Here is a 19,390-nt window from a genome sequence, read left to right as displayed (position 1 = left end):
TGTAGTTTACATGAGGGCGATGAACATTTGGCTGAGAGTGAAGTGCGCATGTGTGTGAGAGGAAAACTGCGGTCGAGAAGAAAAGTGAGAGGAAACTTTTATGAAAAAGGAAATCTGCTGTTTCTGTTAGCGTTTAGTAAGTATATTTTTCCATGATAAAGCTACTGTGTATTTTTAATATTGATAAAAGTTAAGACTGTAATGTTGTAATTGTTGCACACGTTGACGATTAGTTGATGGTAAGACAAACTGTAATTATGAAATTATATCTCCTCCATTAATACTGCTTATTTCACTGTTTCTACAAACGTGTTTTAGATATGTTGGCAGTGTTTGAAAGTATAGGTCAGTAACTTTAACTTAACGTTTTTGTTATAATGTTAAATAGTGTTATGTTTTTGTTTATGACAGGGATAACAGCCGTTTCACATTTAAATATAATTAGTTTAAAATGATTTTAAAAAATGATCACATAGTGAGTTCTGACATGTATTTTACATTGGGATATAGCACTAATGTGTGTTTTTCCACAATTTAACATCAGAGCTATACAACTTAAAGCGCTATGAACGTTTTATTTTTCTTTGTTGTTTTTTTTTTAACTTTTTGTTCAGTTAATATTTTCCAGAAAAAGCTCTTAAATTGCCTTGTAGTCAGAAGAAGACATATGTTTGAATGTGAGTTTTGAAAATGAGTTTAACTTAAGGTTAAAGCTTAAGTTTAAGCTCTCAGTATATCAACACAGAAATAAATCCTCCAACATGTTCATGATGTCTGACCATTGCCTCGGCAGGAAAAAGAAAAAAAGTTTTAGAAAAGAGTTAGAACTCCCTCAATGAACAGAGGGGGATCATTGTTTATTTAATTTACCTCACACTAAAAGAATCAATCAAAAGTATATATATAGCCTATATTTTAAAATCTTGGTGCCAAAATTGTATTTTATTGTGTTTTACTGGAGCAAGAGCACAGTAAGTCGACAGACATTTCCATCCTGTGTTGATATGAGGTTTATTTAGTCTGGAAGCAGTGTAAGGAAAGCCACTGGGTGAGAGCATCGCTGAAAGCTATACCTCAACTATGCTGTTCTATTAATTTAATGCCTTTTATTCATTCACTTGTTTTACATTACCTCTTATAAGCTGTTACAATTGACACCTGAGGCACCAGATCATTGACTCAAAACTGACGGAGAAAGCTTTAGCTGCCAGCAGTGCTGTCGGACATCCACTTGAAGTTATTACCGTAATGATGTATTATTAATTGTTTTTTCAAGCAGTTGCCACAGAGAGTGAATATTGAACAGGCTTTGAAAGACAAAAGCAGAATGCATAAGCCTGCAGGTGATACAGTAACAACATTTTTACTGAAATTACTTTGTAGAGACAGCGACACATGTTCCTGACTGAAGAGAGGATTCTTTCAGTGACAGATTTGCTATTTTCTTTCCAAAGTAAACATGAGAGTGGTGCCTGTCATGTAAGGAAACAGAATTGTGTAATCTAGTTGTGAAGTTAGTTGTTTACCAGACATCTGCTTTGGTTTCATTCTCCGAAGGCCCCAGTGTCTAACGGCCGCTTTGACTGTAAAGATGTTTGCTCTTATTATGAAAACACAATTAAAGGCTGTGAAATACCACTGAAGCAAATCTTACTTAAAGGTTGTGTAAAGTAAATGAGGTGGAATAGAAACACTGATACATGCATGGGCCTGTGTGTGTGTGTGTGTGTGTGTGTGTGTGTGTGTGTGTGTGTGTGTCCGTGTGTGCGTGCGTGCGTGCGTGCGTGCGTGTGTGTGTGTGTGTGTGTGTGTGTGTGTTTACAGACATAGACCCTCAGCTCTACAGGAGTATAAAGGCTGCTAGTGTCTGAGAGCTAGGCCAGTAGCTGACCTTTGCCTTCCCTTCCCCACAGAGCCATCCTGTAACTGAGGTGTGAATATTGCACCTGGATGTTTTGTTAGAGACAGACGCTCTCATGCCCTGCTGGTCAACCTGTAAACCAGCCTCAAACTTGGCAGGCAGCCCCCCTCTACATTATACATTGTCTCTGTCCCACGTCTGCATGATGTGTTTACAAAAGACTCTTTTCACTATGTCCAGTCAGAACCGCGTGTCTACAACATCCTCACATTTATCTCACACAAGCTGAGCTCAGAATTCACTGACGTACATTACTGCCTGTACGTCTTTGCCCTACTTCCTCTGTGATCATGTGCGAGGGATTTGTCATCTGCTTTGTGCTGATATACTGTAAGGCAACTTTACAACAAACTACATTTGAACTTGTAATAAGGATCAGCAACAGTGAGCTACAGGTAGTTCAATGCAAAAACACAGGTGGTGTAGAACTAAATGAGCTCAAAAAGCCAGCTGTGATGCTGCCTTTGGGTCCCAAACATCTGCCCTCCAGGTGTGCCTCTACTTGACGATTCTGCAAAGGAATAAAGTCTTTGTTAGAGATCAGATTTTTATTAGACATGCTAGCGGCTCTAGTAATGGAAGCTCTGTCCCTCATTCGGTCGATCCACCACTTTGGTCAGACTGAAATATCTCAACAACGTTTGGATGGATTGCCATGACATTTTTAATAAGACACTCTTGGTCCCTTCAGGAAGAAATTGTAATCTCTATGATGTTTTCACTCTCCATTTACTGCCATCAAAATTTCAATTTGTCTAATACTTTGATTTATGACCAAAACTGCAAAACTGATTGCATTCTCGTTAGCCTCGGCTGTACATCTAATTTAGTACTAATTAGTAAAGTTAGCATGCTTACACATTAACTAAACTAGGTTGTGGACATGGGCATGTTAGCATTGTTACTCATCTTGTCATTTAGCTCAAAGCACTTTTGCTTTTGGCATCTGAAAAGCCTTAAAATTCACAGATCTTTATATACTCAAACTGGACTTCCCAGATAGTATTCCATGTCTCACCAATATCTTACATAAACAACACGGCCCCCATCATCGCAGCCCCTTGTTTAAATGCCGGGGATGTTCTTAGTCTGAATGCTTGCTTAGTTTTGTTACTTTAGAATGAAACTTTAAAGTCAGTCATCTGGAACAAACCAAGCCTCTACCGAGTCTCTACTGTATATTACTCAGCAGACCCAGTGACCCACTGAATGTGTTGTTGCCTTAATTCCAGCTGATTAGCAGTGAGTGTTACTGGCAGTTACAGCATGTCTCTGCATGGGGCTGAGCTTTATGATGGAGGCTGCTCTGGGAACAGGACAAATGAGCCATATAGCCGCACCAGGAGACTGGCTCGGGGCTGTAGCTGTACATCTTATTAAAGCTGCAGTCAGTCAGTCAGTCAGTCAGTTTAATCCCTTTGGTTAATGACTGTGTGTTGTGTGGTTGTGAGTGTAAGGTCTGTGCATGGAAGCCAGCGTATATGTTGTTTCAACATGTATTGTTGCTTTTTGTTGTTGTGTTTTCACTGCAAATAACCCACAATTATTACCCTCAAAAACCATTATGTTTTAATTATTTATTGTTTTCTTAAGCATATGTGCTACATGAATATGTTGCTACCTGTTTAGCATGCCCTTGTGTTTGCTGTGAGTTACATCACCCTCTGGCTTACGAGGTTAAAGTATGGCTGCACATCGATTCAAGTCAAAATTCCCTTTTTGTTTATCTTCTGCATAGCTCAAGGAAACATGTCTGAAAACAAAAGAGGGAATTTTGCACAAAATTACTTTGGAAAATACCCACTTGATTTGGCTTACTCAGACTGCTGAAGCCTTGATGCCTTGAAGCACTGCACGAAAAGAGGACTGTGCATTTTGTCCCCCATCTTTTACTTTTGAGGAAGGAATATTTTTACACATTATGAACAGGAAGAATGATTACACCAACTATAACAATATACATAATATAACAATAACCTTTTCAGATTTGGGCATGTTCTTTTGACATAGACTTGAAAACATGTGATCCTAACCTTTAAGTTAAGGTGGCTCATTAGCACATTACATGTTTACAGTATCAGAATATTGACAAAATGTCACAAAGAAATGTCACAAAATCCTTTCATTGCAATGCTATTAGGATTTAAAAAAAGGAATTGCAGTTGTATTGTTATTATAGTAGTTCAATTCTTGATTTGTAGCCAAATCTAAAACCAAACTCTCCAAATTGTGACGAAAACTTTGGTACATTAAAGTATACTCAGTTTATGCAAAAATAAAAACCCAAGAGCATTAAAAAGCATCTATCATTTGGTCCACCAGGGTCTGTCAAAGACGGATCTTACCTGAAGCATGGACAGTGAAGTGGAAGCGATGAACACCAGCCTTGACGGTCCTCTGAGCCCGAGGCTCCTGACCGGGTTGGGGATGAACTGTCTTCTTGGCCAAAAGTACAGACATTCTGGGCCTGGCCTCGCCAGTCCTCAGGAGTACAACCAGTGGCTGCCTTATCGCCATGATGCCAGCCTGCTGCCTATGAAAGAAGACCTGGCCTTCTGGCTCAACACCATGATGGGTGAGACAGTGATCCTCATGCCAAACCTGTGTTCACTAGGGGTGTTGAAATTAATCATTGCATCAATGCATCGCAATGCGGACCTGGACGATTCTGCATTGATGCAGTGACAGACCATAATAAATTTTTTGCCTACTGATGTTTTTGCCTTTTGTCTGTTGTCTGCTGTGTTCAGACTCCGCTACATTCAGGAAGTGTCTTTTTTTAAAAGCAGATACAAAAAAGGGGAGTTTATATATAGCTGACTGCTTGAATGTGTTGATGAAAACCATGTGTAGCAATATATAATAATATTTAGGAGGTGATGCATTTGATCCATTTGAATCATTGGCAGAATAATCACAATCAAATCAAATCGTGAGACCAGTGAAGATTCACACCCCTAATGTTCACCACGCTGTCTGGACATCAGCTACAGTGAAAAGTTATCTACAGATGAAAAACTTTTGAAAGTTTAGAACCTGGGCTTTTATTTTGAAGAATAGTTGGAAAAAGCTGCAGTAGCATTAAACATACAGGCACATTAACCTACTTATTATCCCAAATACCTCTGCATAAGGGGAACTGTGGCTGTGACTCCAGGGTAAGGGATGTTTCTTCACACTTTACTGCATTGTGAGGGGAAGCATAAAGGGTCTGCACATGCCACAACCTGTTGGAAGGTGTCTGAAAAGTGACAAGACTCCAACAGGATGAGATTCTGACTTACAGTATGCAACTACAAAAGTTACAAAATAGCTTGTGGGCCAAAAAGTTATATTTGGAATCAGAATAGAGCTTTTGATGTGTTGAAACCTGATTTCCTCATTGTTTACCACCTCACAGCTTTTCTTAGACAAAACATTTCTGTGGCTACATTTGGTATTTTGTAAATAAATCAGAAAGAGAGTTAAACAGATGTCTTCCTCTTGAGGTCTTCTATGCAACATGATATTGTAACAGATATGTGATTGCTGCAATATGCATGTACAGTAGAGTATACCATGTGTATTTATAAGAGAACATATTTCAAAAATGGAGGTTTACCAGCTTATCAACCACGATCAAAAGATTTCTGGGAATTTCTTTTTGATATTGAAATTCAGCAGACAACTCAAACATCTGGGTTAGAATTCATTATCACCTTCACTTGAATGAATAAAGGAGACACCTGGCAGCATAATTAGCTAATCCTTTGCATTTTTACATTGTATTCTTTACATTTCTTCAACATTGTTCTGATCTTTCGTCAGCTTTAGAAGACCCAGCTTACGAAAAACTGTAGTGGACACTTTTTATCTCTTGCTGCAAGAAATACAACAAACTTCTTTGAGCTGCATGCTATGTTATTGAGATTTGTATCATTTCGCATTGGAATAGCCTATATTGTTTAAACTCCTCTTTTGGAAAGATCTCAGTATTTTTATGTGAAAATTGGCAAAAAGCAAGATGACGAGCCTTGAGTATTAACTATGAATGTCTGTACATAATTCAGTGTTTGTGTGTGTATCATCAGGTGTGGACCTCACAGCAGACAGTCTGATGGAGAGGTTGGATAACGGTGTTGTCCTCTGTGAGCTTGCACAGCTGCTCCAGGACAAGATGATGCACACCAACAATGGCAAGGTGCTGCAACGACAAAGTAACGCACACACATTCACACACAAACATGCGTACAGAAGAGAAGAATCAAATCAAATCACAGAAACACAAAAGCCCACCATACAAGTAATTGTCTTCGACCACTTTGTCACTGTGACTTTACGAACCTGTTTCTTACATAATAGATTCGCCAAGTTTAACAAAGACCTTTCAGTCCAGTTCTCAGAAATTAGATATAGGCTCTTGAAAACTTGCTTGAAAGTTTGTTACAGAAAACATTTACAGTAAGTCTGAGGATGTATGTCAGGATCCGGTGGTGCATTCAGTAATTACTTAGCCTCACCTTGCCACAGTAGATTATGTTTTGATAAGATTGTGTTCCTGATTTGTCCTCCACATACAAATACAATATGAACTGATTTTTGTGTTGTTTCAGAGAACATGTTTCCACTGCGTACTCACTTCCTGTGTGTGTGTGTGTGTGTGTGTGCGTGTGTTGTAAACAATCACAGCCTTTAATCAGAAGAGTGATCCACTGGCGAGCTGATGCAACTTCTGGATCATTCTTCGCCCGAGACAACACTGCCAACTTCCTCTACTGGTGTCGAAAGATTGGCGTCGATGAGGCTTACCTTTTTGAGTCAGAGGATTTGGGTGAGTTAAGACCAGAGATTGTGCCTAACATTATGGACTTAAGCAGCTCTAAAGTGAATCATGTCATGCAACACTTGTAGTATTAATTAAACTAAAATCTTTAGACTTTGAGTTTCATCTCACTGAGGTAGAATTAAGTCAAAAGAGCTGTTTCTAGACATTATGTATTTTTGTTGCGTGAGAACATCATGTCCTTTATATTTCTTCTTAAATATTTCCATTCCTCCTCAATTCCTCCAGTGCTGTTGTGTTTAGTGACAAATCTTTTTTCCACCTCTGACCCTCTGTCTGAATACATTTGATAGACTCCGCATAATGTGTCTTATTTGTCAAAAAATATCACGTTGCACATCATTTGTTACTTGTACAAAATGAAATGCATGCTTGTAAAATGAATGCATTCATTTTCATAAGTTTGGACCAGCCATTCGTTTTAAATTCCAATTTTTCTGTGCAGTTGTTTTACTCTCTCATTATTGGCATTATTGGTGATTTACAATGGCTTTACTTCTAAAAGTCATATGACTCAACTTAGACTGCTCACAAACTCACTAAAATAAACCACTCAGAAGCAAAAAGGAACACGAAAAAAATTTAGATTTCAAGATCAATGTGACTATGTCAATGTGATGATTATATTTGTCTATGCTCTCAGACTCCCTGTATCTTTTCTCTTACACACTCAGTGTATGATACTCTGTGTGCCCGAGGAGAACACCACATGCAGTTAACATGCTAACATGGTTCTGTCTCATTAAAAGGACTCTCCTCTATGCACTTCTTACTTGGGCATGTCTACGCAGGGTGTCAGATGCGTGAGAATGATAATGTGCAGGTTAATCCCCACCAACAATAAATCCCATCCCCCTCCCCTGCAGGCAGACTATCCTTCTTCACTTGACTAATTGAGTGACGGCGAGAGTAAACTTACTGTACTTTGACAGGCTTCAGTTTTCTGCCTCACTGACACAAAGAACGGATGATTACTTTTCTTCTTTTCTCTCGTCTCCTTTTCTTGCTGCAGCCATGATGATGGTAATGGTGGATGTCAAATACAGGTGAATGAAAATAAAATACCAGTGATAGTGACATACTCTCTGCTCATTACAATTGTGTTTTGTTGTTTGTTTGTTTGTTTCAGTCATGAATGTTGCCACATATTATACATAGTTTCATGCATGCATGCATTCATGCCCCCCTTTTTAATGTACAGATAGTGGATTGGAAGCAGGAGAGGCTGACTTGTCTGTGGAGCTTTCATGCCCTCATGCCCTCAGCTGCACATCCACAGGAATTCCTGCTCAGCTTCAAAGATAGAGATGCACAATATAGACAGAGTACCTCCTGAAATGGACCCTCTCTGTTCAGACTGCACCTCCTGTTTTCTTTTGACACAGACAAAAGTTTATCTCCGGAGACATCTTTCCTTTCAGATGAGTGACTTTTTTTTATTTCTACCCCTCCAACCCCTTTGTTTGTACTTCCTGCACGTGCTGTGTGAAGTGCTCCAGAAGCAACCTCGGGAGGTGTGCCTGTGCCTGATGGAGCTGGGACGGATTGCAGCCAGGTAACTGCCCTACCTGTGTTACAGCTCCAGAAAAGTACATCACAACTGAATCACACTGAGCTGAAATCATCAACTCTCTGGGTTGAAATTTTCATGATGTCAAAGAAAGTGTGATTCATCTGCTGACAAAGACAAAATGCCTTACTTGTTTTTTTAAATGCCCAAAGATGCAACGTGCTTAAACAATGCTGGACATTTCATCCATTTATCCTATACTCTTAGTTTTTTCTATTTCGACTGGCCATCCATCACTTTTACCTGTTTTACCATGTTTATCCATTCCTTTTAGCTACCAATTTAATCATTTTATCCGCTACTTTCAGGTACCTTTATCAATCATCTATTTATAACTTTAAATTACCTATTCTAAGTATTAAGTATTTATCCATACTTTTATCTGTCACTTGCAAATTTTTGCTCACACTTGCAACTCACGGTGTTTAGTTACAGATGACTCGATATGTGAATATAGTTTTTAAAATCAAATAGTAATGTCTGTTTTTTTCAAATTAGTCAAGCTACTTTCAGTCTTTCCGCATCCCCTGGTGACTGCAGAAGTATCCCCTGGGGTTCAAGTGTTCACTGGTTTGAAATCCTCTCCTGTGTGTTGATTTATCCTCACGATTGCTGAAATATATTTGTTAAAACTCTCTCTTAGGTACGGAGTGGAGCCTCCGGGGCTGGTGAAGTTGGAGAGAGAGATAGAGAGGGAGGAGGCGGGGTGCTTATCTCCATCATCCCCTCTGCCCCTCTCCTTTTTTCCTTCATCATTGTATTCACCATCACATTCATCCCTACCCCCAGCCCCCTCTTCTCTTCCTCCTCCTGCGCCCCTCACTCCAAGCACAACCTGTCTGTCTGAACCCCTCGCTGCCTCCCTTGCCTCTGATCTTCCATCAGCCACAACAAACCCAGTACCTACATGTTTATCCCCTCCTCAGCCCTCCCTCTCAGCCTCTAACCCTTGTACAACCACAGCCTCAACACAAACACCTTTGTTCTCTTCATCCTGCACCACTAACACATCTGCTTCAGCTTCACTGTCAGCACCCTCGCCAGGCCAAACACTGGTATCCACTCCCAAAGTCTCCTCTACCGCAATAATCAAACACACTCCCACAGCTCCAGCTCCCATCACCTCCCCACCTGCAGCTCCTCGTTCCTCTAGCACATCCAAAAGCAGGAGAAGCACAGGCACCAACAACATTTTGGATGATATTGTACGTCATTTTATTTCCAGTAAAAGTTATCTTATCTTAACTTATCTTATTTGAACTTACAGATACTGTACTTATAGATACATATCTTGTATGATTTGCCCTCTCTTTGTCTAACCTTTTCCAGGTGAAAAAGATTATCGAAAACCCCCCTTGCAGCTGTCCGACCAGGTTCCTTGTTGAGAAGCAACCTAAAGGCTGCTACCGTGTTGGAGATAAAGTTCTATATATACGTGTAAGTATGTTCACGCTAACCCTGTCTCCAAGAAATTATATTTATATTTGAGAGACACATTATGAAAACTTAAAAATAAGAAAATTGTTCACTGAAAAAGTATTTAATTTGTTTCATTCGTAGCAACTAAAGCAGGACTAAACCTTCTTGTGGTTATGTTTTGGCACTCGCAGTAGGTTAAAGTTAGGGAAATATGGTGGTTTTGGTTAAATATTGAAAAGGTCCAGACTTGAAGCACAAGACAGGGCATGTTTACTTTATTATTATTTATCCGCAACTACCTTCCCTAACCATAATCAAAATCCTTCTGTTGCCTTAACCTAACCGCACACAAGATTTAATATGTGAACCACACTCGTACGTCCACCTTTTCTCTATGACTTGTGTGTGCAGTGCAAACAATTTAGCATTTTCTACACCTGAGGAAAGATTGCCACTGAACATAATCAATTCTGCAATTATGTTTCACATCAAAACACAACAGTTAAAACAAATTAGTCGTAAATGAATGTATTTTCTAGAAGACATGGTTTGTGCACGCACACCTCCTCCACTAGATTGACAATAATACTGCTGATATGTTGTTTTATAAGCTATTAAGGAAGTAAAATGAATACATTATGTGAAATTAGAGACATTCATGTAAAATCTGATGTGTGGAATTATAACTTGACACTTTGATACCATGACTTGCTAGATATAAACCAAATCTAATGGCTGGCCAAATGAAGATGAGTCATAGATGCTACACCACATAATGAGATGTGAGGTGCGAAGGCCCTCTGGTTATTAATCAACAGCTGAGTCAGCAACAAGTGCAGTGTGTCAGAGCGACTGATTAGCAATCGTTTGGGATGGAGACGTCGATGCCTTTCAGCCTCCCTGAGTCGTGCACCACCCGTGTGCGTCTGTACAAAGGCTTGAGGAATGGCCTTCGGGGAGGCAGGGTTGCTTGGCAACCAATGGTCAGGATAAGACTGGGCTGACAGTGATTTTATTCAGCACATAGACCTTCAGCAAAGAGTTCAAACCTGAAGGAAAAACAAATACATCTCTTTCAGGATGATTTGGTGAAGGTATGACCGTGGTGTGCGATTCAAATGGCAGCCCACTTGGGAGTCCAAGTCCACCGAGGTGTGGAGGGTTTTGAATATAAGAAGGTTTTACTTCACTGACTGCATACAACCATCCATCCATACAAAGAGAAACGGCATAACACCTTCAGTGTATATTTATTTTACACTGTGTAGAGTGTATTGTCTGTAAGGCATTATCCATAAATCCATTAAACTGTACTGACATGCTTTACATTAAAGAATAGTTTATTTTGAACAGGATATGATCTCACAATATATATCATTGAGAGGCAAAGTCCCTCCCCTTTCGATTGACCTCATGGGACCTTAATTCGGAAAAATGGTAGTGAACGGGGAGAGACTAATTCTTTTTTAATCCCGTTTGAATTGAGCCATGAATTACACATATGATGTTCATCAATTTAAAAGATAATTTTGCAAGTCAAGAAAGTTACAGTTTGTTTTTGGTTTGTTGTAGTACCACTTAGTTTCAGTCGAGAAGCAAAAAAACAAGCAAGATCTGTTGCTCGTTTGAGTAACTTTACATCTTGGTACGAAACACACAGACATCGAAGCTTCAGAAAGCTTCATCCATGCGACTTTGAAGTGTGTAGTCTTTCTAATTATGTATTTTCACAGTCCTATACTTCAACAGTTTTATGACAAACTGAGACTTAAATTGACGAACATCATACGTGTAATTCATGGCTTAATTTAAACGGGATCAAACAATAATTTGTCTTTCTCGATTCTACTGTACATATTTCTTCCAAATTAAGGTCCCACGGTGATCCACCGGAAGGGGAGGGACATCGCCTCTCTATTAAACAGTCACACAGAGGTTATTCTCGCTTCCTCCACAGCGCTGCAGAGGAAGGTCTGGCTAGTTCACACAGCAATCTGGGATGGGAGAAAAACGTCTATTTTACAATTGGCATTTCTTTAAACCAATCACAATCGCCATGGGCGGCGCTAAGCGCCATATGGAGCAACAGTGCCACTGCTAAATTGCCTCGGGAAGGAACTTGTTTTGGTGAAACATGTACGTTTAAAGGTTGTTTTAGTCGTGCAACAGAAAACTCAGATTGGACAGATGGATTTACCCTGCAGAGATCTGAGGAGCAGTATTAACATTAACATAATTCCAACACAAAGAAAGCATTAGGTAACAGACATCCGGCCGAAAACAGTGAAATCCGGCGGAATTTCCGGCAGCAACGGAGCAATCCCGGAAGTGGAACGTCGTGGCTATAGACTACACAGACATGTATAACAGCTTTGGTGGCAAATTGGTCACTAGTTGAAACCGATTTAATTGTTTTTATTGACCCAACACTCTCCTAACTGGTAATCAATGCTAATGTCAGCGTCTGCTTGCGTACAACATAGTTACAGCTCCATTTTGGACTGGCTGACAGACAACATATTCTTACTGCCCCTTTAGAATAATGCCTCCCTTTAAGTCACAGAACACCTGTTTCTCCACAGCAGACCTGTCAGTGTCAAAACGGCAGCACGTGTTTGAACACCACATCAAAGAAAGGCAATAAAGATGTGATAATGAAATATGTTATTACTTTATGGTCAGGTACAGCAAAAGGCAAGAAAAAAATACTTTTATTTATTTCATATTTCAATATCTCAAGGATTGTTTTTCTAAACTGTCTCAACTGCTGACCTTTTGTGCTCACCCTTTCCATGCAGCCTACATGCAGATACAATGTTCCGCCATAACTCTGTGTCCGTCTGTCAATTTCAAGCTATAATTACTAGTTTGTAAATGCTACTTGCACTGCTCCCTTCCCTTTACTCAAACACACCTCGGCTGTGTGAATAGAGCGCTGCAGCCCATCGACCCTGACTCCATCCATTACCTTGAGCTGCCTACGTGTGTGCAGAGAAAAACGCCATGAACCTCAATTACCATACCACGATAACCCCTGTGCAACTCCTAGGAGAGCGTGCCATTCAGTGTGTACAGACCTTTTTAAAGAGCAGATACTATTGATTACCGAGACCAAGTCATTAGTGAGGGGTTTAATCAGACAGCGTGTTAATGAGCAGCTGAGCATGACCGCCCCTCCTCACGTGTAAACTTTCTACCCCACCTCTTCCCCCCTTGTCTATTCCCTCTGGAGTCTATTCAATCCCGCTGGCCCTGGAGTGCTCCGCCATTCTTTGGTGTTAAAAAAGCGGGAGGCTTTTCTTTCTTCTCTGTGCCCAATTAGGCTCTCCTTCGGCTTTGTAGCAGCGACACTGTCTGCCTGTGTCAATGGAAGGAAAACACATTGAAACACCTTACAATATCATGTCGCATCAATTCTTTGTTCATCATGCTATCTACATAAGAGATAAACCTAAAAAGTTAAATGAAGACATCTTGTTGTGAAGACGAAGGCAAAATCAGGACCAAAATGAGGATGATGAAATAGTTTTTCTTGGGTTTAGCTTAGCATTTTGGCAGAAGACCCCTTCACCATCCTCCGTTCTCAAGTGTCCTTGAGCAATACATTGACTCCATAGAAGCTCCAGTGTTGTTGTTCTGTAGGTGACCCTGACCTTTGACCTTACAGTGGAATGAAACTGCAGTTAGCCCCATTGGTGTTTTGAGCTAAATGCTAACGGCAGCATGCGAACATGGTCACAGTGGTAATGCTAATATGTTGATGCTAAGCAGGTATAATGTTTACCCTGTTCACCATCTTAGTTTGGTGTAAGCATGCTAAGTTTTGCTACTAAACACAAAGTACAGCTGATGCTGATGCCATTTGTTTTGCAGGTATCGTGTCATTAGATTAAAGATTCACCTAAGTTATTTCAATTCATCCTGAGGGGAAGATGCAAGTCTGTACAAAATTTCATGACATTTTACTTAAAACCACAAATGTGTATTGCATGGTGGCGCTAAAGGAAAAGTCAGGGGATCACCAACGTCATTAGGCTTCGTCCCCTGGGGACCATGAATGTCCGTACAAAATTCCATGTCAATGCATGCAGTAGATGTTGAGATATTTCAGTCTGGACAAAAGTGGTGGACCGACCACTGACATTGCCATCCCCAGGGCCATGATCGCTAAAATCTTTCTCCTCATCCTTTAAAATAAGTCAACTCTATTTTATTTATATGGCCGAATATCAAAAACCTGCCTCACAGGGCTTTAAAAACTGTACAACATACGACACCTTTTGTTCTCAGGAAAGAAAAGGTCAAAAATCTTTAATAATTAATCTCTATCAGAAATGGCAAAGGCTAGTCTACAAACAAATCAATATGCTGGCCCAGGGGCTCTCAAACATGCTATATATATATATATATATATACAGTATATACACTTTAATTAATTTCAGGTAGTCTCAGACCTTAGTACAGCAGGAGAAATAGAAATATAGAAAAGAGATAAGACACACGTGCCTGCATCAGCTCATATACTTTAATGTTGCTTAGTTTGTCTCTTTACTGTACATTGTAAAAAGGACTAGCTGTACTAAAAAACACCATCAAAAGCAGTGGATGTGGCTAAAGCGTGCCTCCTACTGGCAGGTGTTTAAATGACTCCTCACTGAGTACACTCATGTATCTTTCAGCAGAAAAGAGAGAGAGAGAGGGAATCAATGGAGCTGCCAGGGAGGACACAGGGGAATCCAGGCGGTAGTTTATGGGCTGCAGACGTAGCACACTTTGTACGGAGACCTGAAAGGGGGAGGGGGTAGTTGTAGAGACAGAAATAAAGGAGTCTGCCTCACAAAGAGGGCTTGTGTTGACTATTACAGTGCAGAGGCTGACTTTGTTTTTCATTAAATGATCAGTTTGGTAGATTAATTGGCAGCATATGTCCCTGCTTTGCAATAATAATGATGCATAATATACAAATCATGTACTGTATTAAAAGACAGATTTATTTAATCAGGTAACAGAACAAGAAACTGCCATAGTCAAACAGCCACACAACCAGCACATATAAAGCCAGATAACCAACATCAAGTGACACATATGGATTCATAAAAACTATTAATTAAATTTTCTTTCTTTTTTTTAAACATCAGAGAAAAGCTTTGGAATCTCCAATTTTCTAAGCTGGTTTAAGAGAATCAAGCAGCTTTATTTATACATAACAGTTTTCACTACATTGTATGAAAAAGGTAAAAGGTGAGCATAAATACTGACAAAAAACATTTTGCAGACAAACATTTTTATATTTGATTTCTTAACAATAAACTTTGGCTAATGAATGAATTTTTGAGAATGAAGACCAGTCAGAATTACAATCGCTCCATGTCTGACAGGAAAGTGGTTTATTCAGGATGTCAGACTTGACCCCTGTCAACCTCAACATTTTAATCTGCAGGATGACAGCTGAGACGGACCACGTCTGGGCTTTCCTTTCTGTGTTGCGTGTGTCCATGCTTGTACCATTGACTTTTCATCCCATACATGTGACACACACCTCCCCAAGAAGAGTATATCTGCTTGGATTATCACATTCTTAATGGCTCCGTAATGAAGGGTTTATTGGCGATAAGACAAGAGGGGGGTGGGCCGGTGCTGACAGGACAACGGATGGCTTTGCAAGGCCTCCTGGGAATGTTATTACCTCCTGGGAGTTGAGGGTCTGCGCTAAACTCATCTCAATTTCTCCTTTCATTTTTCCCCCAGGCTTTATATTGTGGCTGTAGTTGCCATGGCAGCGGTTAGTTTTCAGCTGTAAGGACGGCTGTCTTTAAAGGATGTGTTGATTCAAATACAATACAACTGACCTCTCTCCTGCTAAAAGATAGACTGGCTATACAGTAGTCATTTTAGTCAAAATACTGCGTTGCAGATCCGTGTGGGTGTGCCTTTGTGCGTCACTGCATGTGTGTGTATTCATGTTCATATGTGGATTAGTCCTGCGTGTGTGCTCAGCTGGTGCCATGAGATGGTGTTTCATTTGGTTTAATGAGATTTTGACAAAGCTATTCGAGAGATCATTTGCCTTTCATAGCCAGAGCTACACACGCTTGTAAATATTAGATTGGTGTATGTGTGTGTGGGGGGAGGACTACTTTCCATATAATTGAGAATTCTATTCATAAACACATCCTGGAAGAAAATATATGCACACTTTTTCCCCAGCATTCCCCTCCTTGACTGTGCTTTCTTGTGTCACCTTTGCAGATGCTGAATGAGCGTCATGTAATGGTACGTGTAGGCGGAGGCTGGGAGACCTTCATAAGTTACCTACAGAAACACGACCCCTGCAAGGGAGGAGGGCCAGCGGGCAGATCCGAGGTCAGGGTCTGCAGGGACAAAGCGAAGCCACCCAGTTTAAACATCTCGCCTGACAGCTACATGGTGGTCGGTGCCCATTACCGAGGCAAGAAGTAGACTCTCAAACTGCTCGCTTTTGCTTCTAGTTCTGAACATTTGACTTAATCAGACCAAACTGTACAAGGTCAATGATTTAACATATAGTTTTTTACCTCAAGTTTATAAAGAAAGTTCTAGATACTATATGACTGCATAGCAGAATATTAATTGGCAGCGATTTTAATAATCGATTAATCGCCTCAGTCACGTTTCAAGAAAAAATGCCAAACATTCCTTGGTTCCAGCGTCTTCAATGTGAGGATTTGCTGCTCTTTTTTGGGGGATATATATGATAATAAACTAAATATATTAGCATTTTGGACTGAGGGGTGAATTAAACAAGCAATCTGAATACATCACTTTGGGCTGTGAGACATTTTCACTACAGACTAAATATGAAATAGTGAAATAATCAGCATTGATCAGTAATGAAAATAATTGTTAGTTGCAGCACACATTACTGTATATAATAACTTTCATATAATCAGAATCATCAAGTATTCTATCAAGGACGGTTTTGTGTAGTACTGTATTCAATAATGTCACTATGAGTTAAATTATACATTTGTACTGATAGTAGTTTAGTTTGTTAACATAAAGTTATGTGTTTATGTATCATGGTACTGTAGTTTGTATATTTGAGCTTTTGTATTTTGTTCCAGCAGCAGTTTGAGTAGTACACGTAGTATAGTGACTTTTAATGTATGGAATTATTTTTCTGTATTTTACTGGATAAAACCTGTGTTGGTTTCTGTTAAAAATAAACTTGCTGTTTTAAAGATAGACAATCTTGCACATCCTAAATTACAGCTTTTAACTGTTTTTTTTAGTAGTATCATAATGTCATATATATATATATAAAATATACTGGACCATTATGGTCCTGTAGCAGAGATTGTATCACCTCAGCCTTAAAGAGGCAAAGACACAACACATCAGGTCCTACCTCTAGATGGCACCATGTCCTTAGTGACAAAAGGCCAAGCCTCGTCGCTTATCTGGAGGAGGTGCTGTCAACACTGCTGTTACGATCGATCGTGTCTGACATCTCCTGGACATTTATCTCTTAGTTGGACAGATAATCTCTTTCCAGTTAAATAAATTACACAGTAAACCACTGATTTACAGCTAAAATCTCACAGTATCTTACTTTAATGTTGTACAGGATCGTACTGCAAAGGGCAATGCATTCTGAGAGAAAATAATAATATTACAGCACTATCTGTGAATGTTACCGATACCAATATATCAATGCATCTTGGGAAAATAAAGGAAAAGGCGGGAATTACACTGCTGCCAGTATATTACTGTAAACTCAAATAATACAGTAAGAAACTGTATGTCTATTTACAGTGAAATACCTTAAAATTTAAAGACAGTATGGGTACTGTAAATAAACAGTAGTTCACTGGCAAAGCTGCTGCCAGTATATTACTGTAAATGTAAGGTGAAAAGTTTTACCATGGACCTCATGCCCACAGAGAGGACAGTACAAAACACACTGCCGCCTCATTAGCAAGATTTGGAGAGTTGCATAGTCATGTTTTCTAGTGTGCAAATTGCAGAATACAAACATAGAAAGTCACAACACTTTAGTAATTACATGTTTTATTTCAGTAAAATAAATAAATTAAAAATGGACACAAGTTTTAATATATTGAAAGAAACTAACTGTAATGAGATCATGCAAGACTGTTATGTCTTTTTAGTCCCCACACAACATCTGCTGTGGATTGAACCAGTATAAATGACTTGTAGAAAATAATAGCTGTGCTACTGAAACAAGTGCCACTCTAAACGGTGGCGTTTTCACAGGGCATCTCTCATTGCACAGAGTACATTTCTAAGTTCCTCATGAAACAGGAAGTTGCCACTTGAGAGGGGTTTTACAACAATTTCAAATGCATTGTTACACTGTCTTTACCTCATTCCTTTTCTAAAGCACATACTGTAATTCTTAATGTTTTGTCAATCTTGCTACTGTATGCTACTGTTCTTCTGTGTTAAAACTCAATCCCCCCAAAAATCTTCATTTTAAAATCAGACATGGTTATGTTGTTGGTGTCCTTGAAATTTACTATTAGAGATATGGGGGCGTTATAATGTGCTTTAAATTTGTTGCTTGTAATACTTTTTTGACAAAGTCCTGCACAGCGCAGTGGTGGCACATCAGTACTGGAAAAGTCAGATTTCCCAACTATAATACACAAAAAACTTGTAAGAGTTGTGTGCAATTGTGCTTCAGTCCTAACAACACATTATACTTGCACCATGTACTTATACATTACAGTTTACTGCTCACAGTAATACTTATATTACTGCGCATCAGTTGGGGTGTGAACTTAAAAAATTTATAAAACCAAAACACCAAACAGCATTGCATTCTGTGAGTCGCAGGATGTCAGAAAATAAACTGACTCAGTTGTTAGTGTAATGACCATAGATATAAATATTTTTATATTTATGGTATGTCCTTGTTTCTGGCATAAATATTTTCACAATAAGAGCCTAGACTGACTGACCCTAAACACACAACATGGTATAAACCCAAACTCTTTGTAAAAGACACAACAGGGTGCTTACTACATGCTCTGATCATCTTTTGCTTCGGTATGTGGCCTTGCAAACATATAATGTATAACTCCACCTGCTCAAAACCAGCCAAGTGCAAAGATTCAACAAGAATCTGAAGATACAGTTTTCTTTCAATCATGCCTCAGTTAATTTCCTCAACTTCTGAAAAGTGGTAGCCTCATGAGGAGGTTAATGGTGATGGTGAAAGGACTGAACATCACACACAGTGTTGTCAACACATATTATAACACCTTTTTTTCTAAGAAAGTTATTTGACATAGCTGATAGAATATCTTATGACTCATCTCCAGCAATTCATAAAAACGTCATCACACATGGCTGTAATATTCTTGTTTCATGAACTTGTGATGATTTCAAAATAAATGAGTTCTAATGACTGTGGGGGGTGGGGGGTGGAATCATATCTGCGTCACAGAAAACTAGCTGCTGTGAGTTATTATCATCCACAAGCGTCACCAAGAGAACCGCTTCTACTTTTATTATTGAGCAAACTAAAGTCCTACCTGCTACACTCCGTTTTCAAAACCTTTCATGCGGCCCCATCCCATACTACATACTATAAAGTGTACAATTTTGTAAGTTAGTACACAAAAACTGGTATATCTTACTGATTCGTACTAAT

At 39.3% G+C, this 19,390-nt stretch overlaps 1 protein-coding gene and 1 long non-coding RNA gene across 2 annotated transcripts; one reads left to right on the top strand and one right to left on the bottom strand.

Moving 5' to 3' along the window:
- gas2b (growth arrest-specific 2b) lies at window positions 1-16,936 on the top strand. Its single transcript, XM_039794103.1, has 8 exons — window positions 1-136; window positions 4,244-4,496; window positions 5,992-6,101; window positions 6,590-6,731; window positions 8,235-8,298; window positions 8,957-9,518; window positions 9,643-9,750; window positions 15,982-16,936. Exons 2-8 carry the CDS (start codon window positions 4,274-4,276, stop codon window positions 16,189-16,191), a joined length of 1,419 nt encoding a protein of 472 aa, XP_039650037.1. The 5' UTR covers window positions 1-136; window positions 4,244-4,273; the 3' UTR covers window positions 16,192-16,936.
- Window positions 1,773-4,328, bottom strand: LOC120555420. The gene is made up of 3 exons (XR_005638711.1): window positions 4,267-4,328; window positions 3,726-3,813; window positions 1,773-2,432 (listed from the first exon to the last, which is right to left on the bottom strand). It is a non-coding gene; the product is annotated as an uncharacterized LOC120555420 (long non-coding RNA).
- Window positions 16,937-19,390: the final 2,454 nt, after the last annotated feature.

The sequence above is a fragment of the Perca fluviatilis genome, chromosome 3 (genome assembly GCF_010015445.1).
Source record: "Perca fluviatilis chromosome 3, GENO_Pfluv_1.0, whole genome shotgun sequence".
Classification (NCBI taxonomy): Eukaryota; Metazoa; Chordata; class Actinopteri; order Perciformes; family Percidae; genus Perca; species Perca fluviatilis.
Note: the sequence above shows the minus strand (reverse complement) of the source record. Positions and strands in the feature narration are given on the sequence as shown.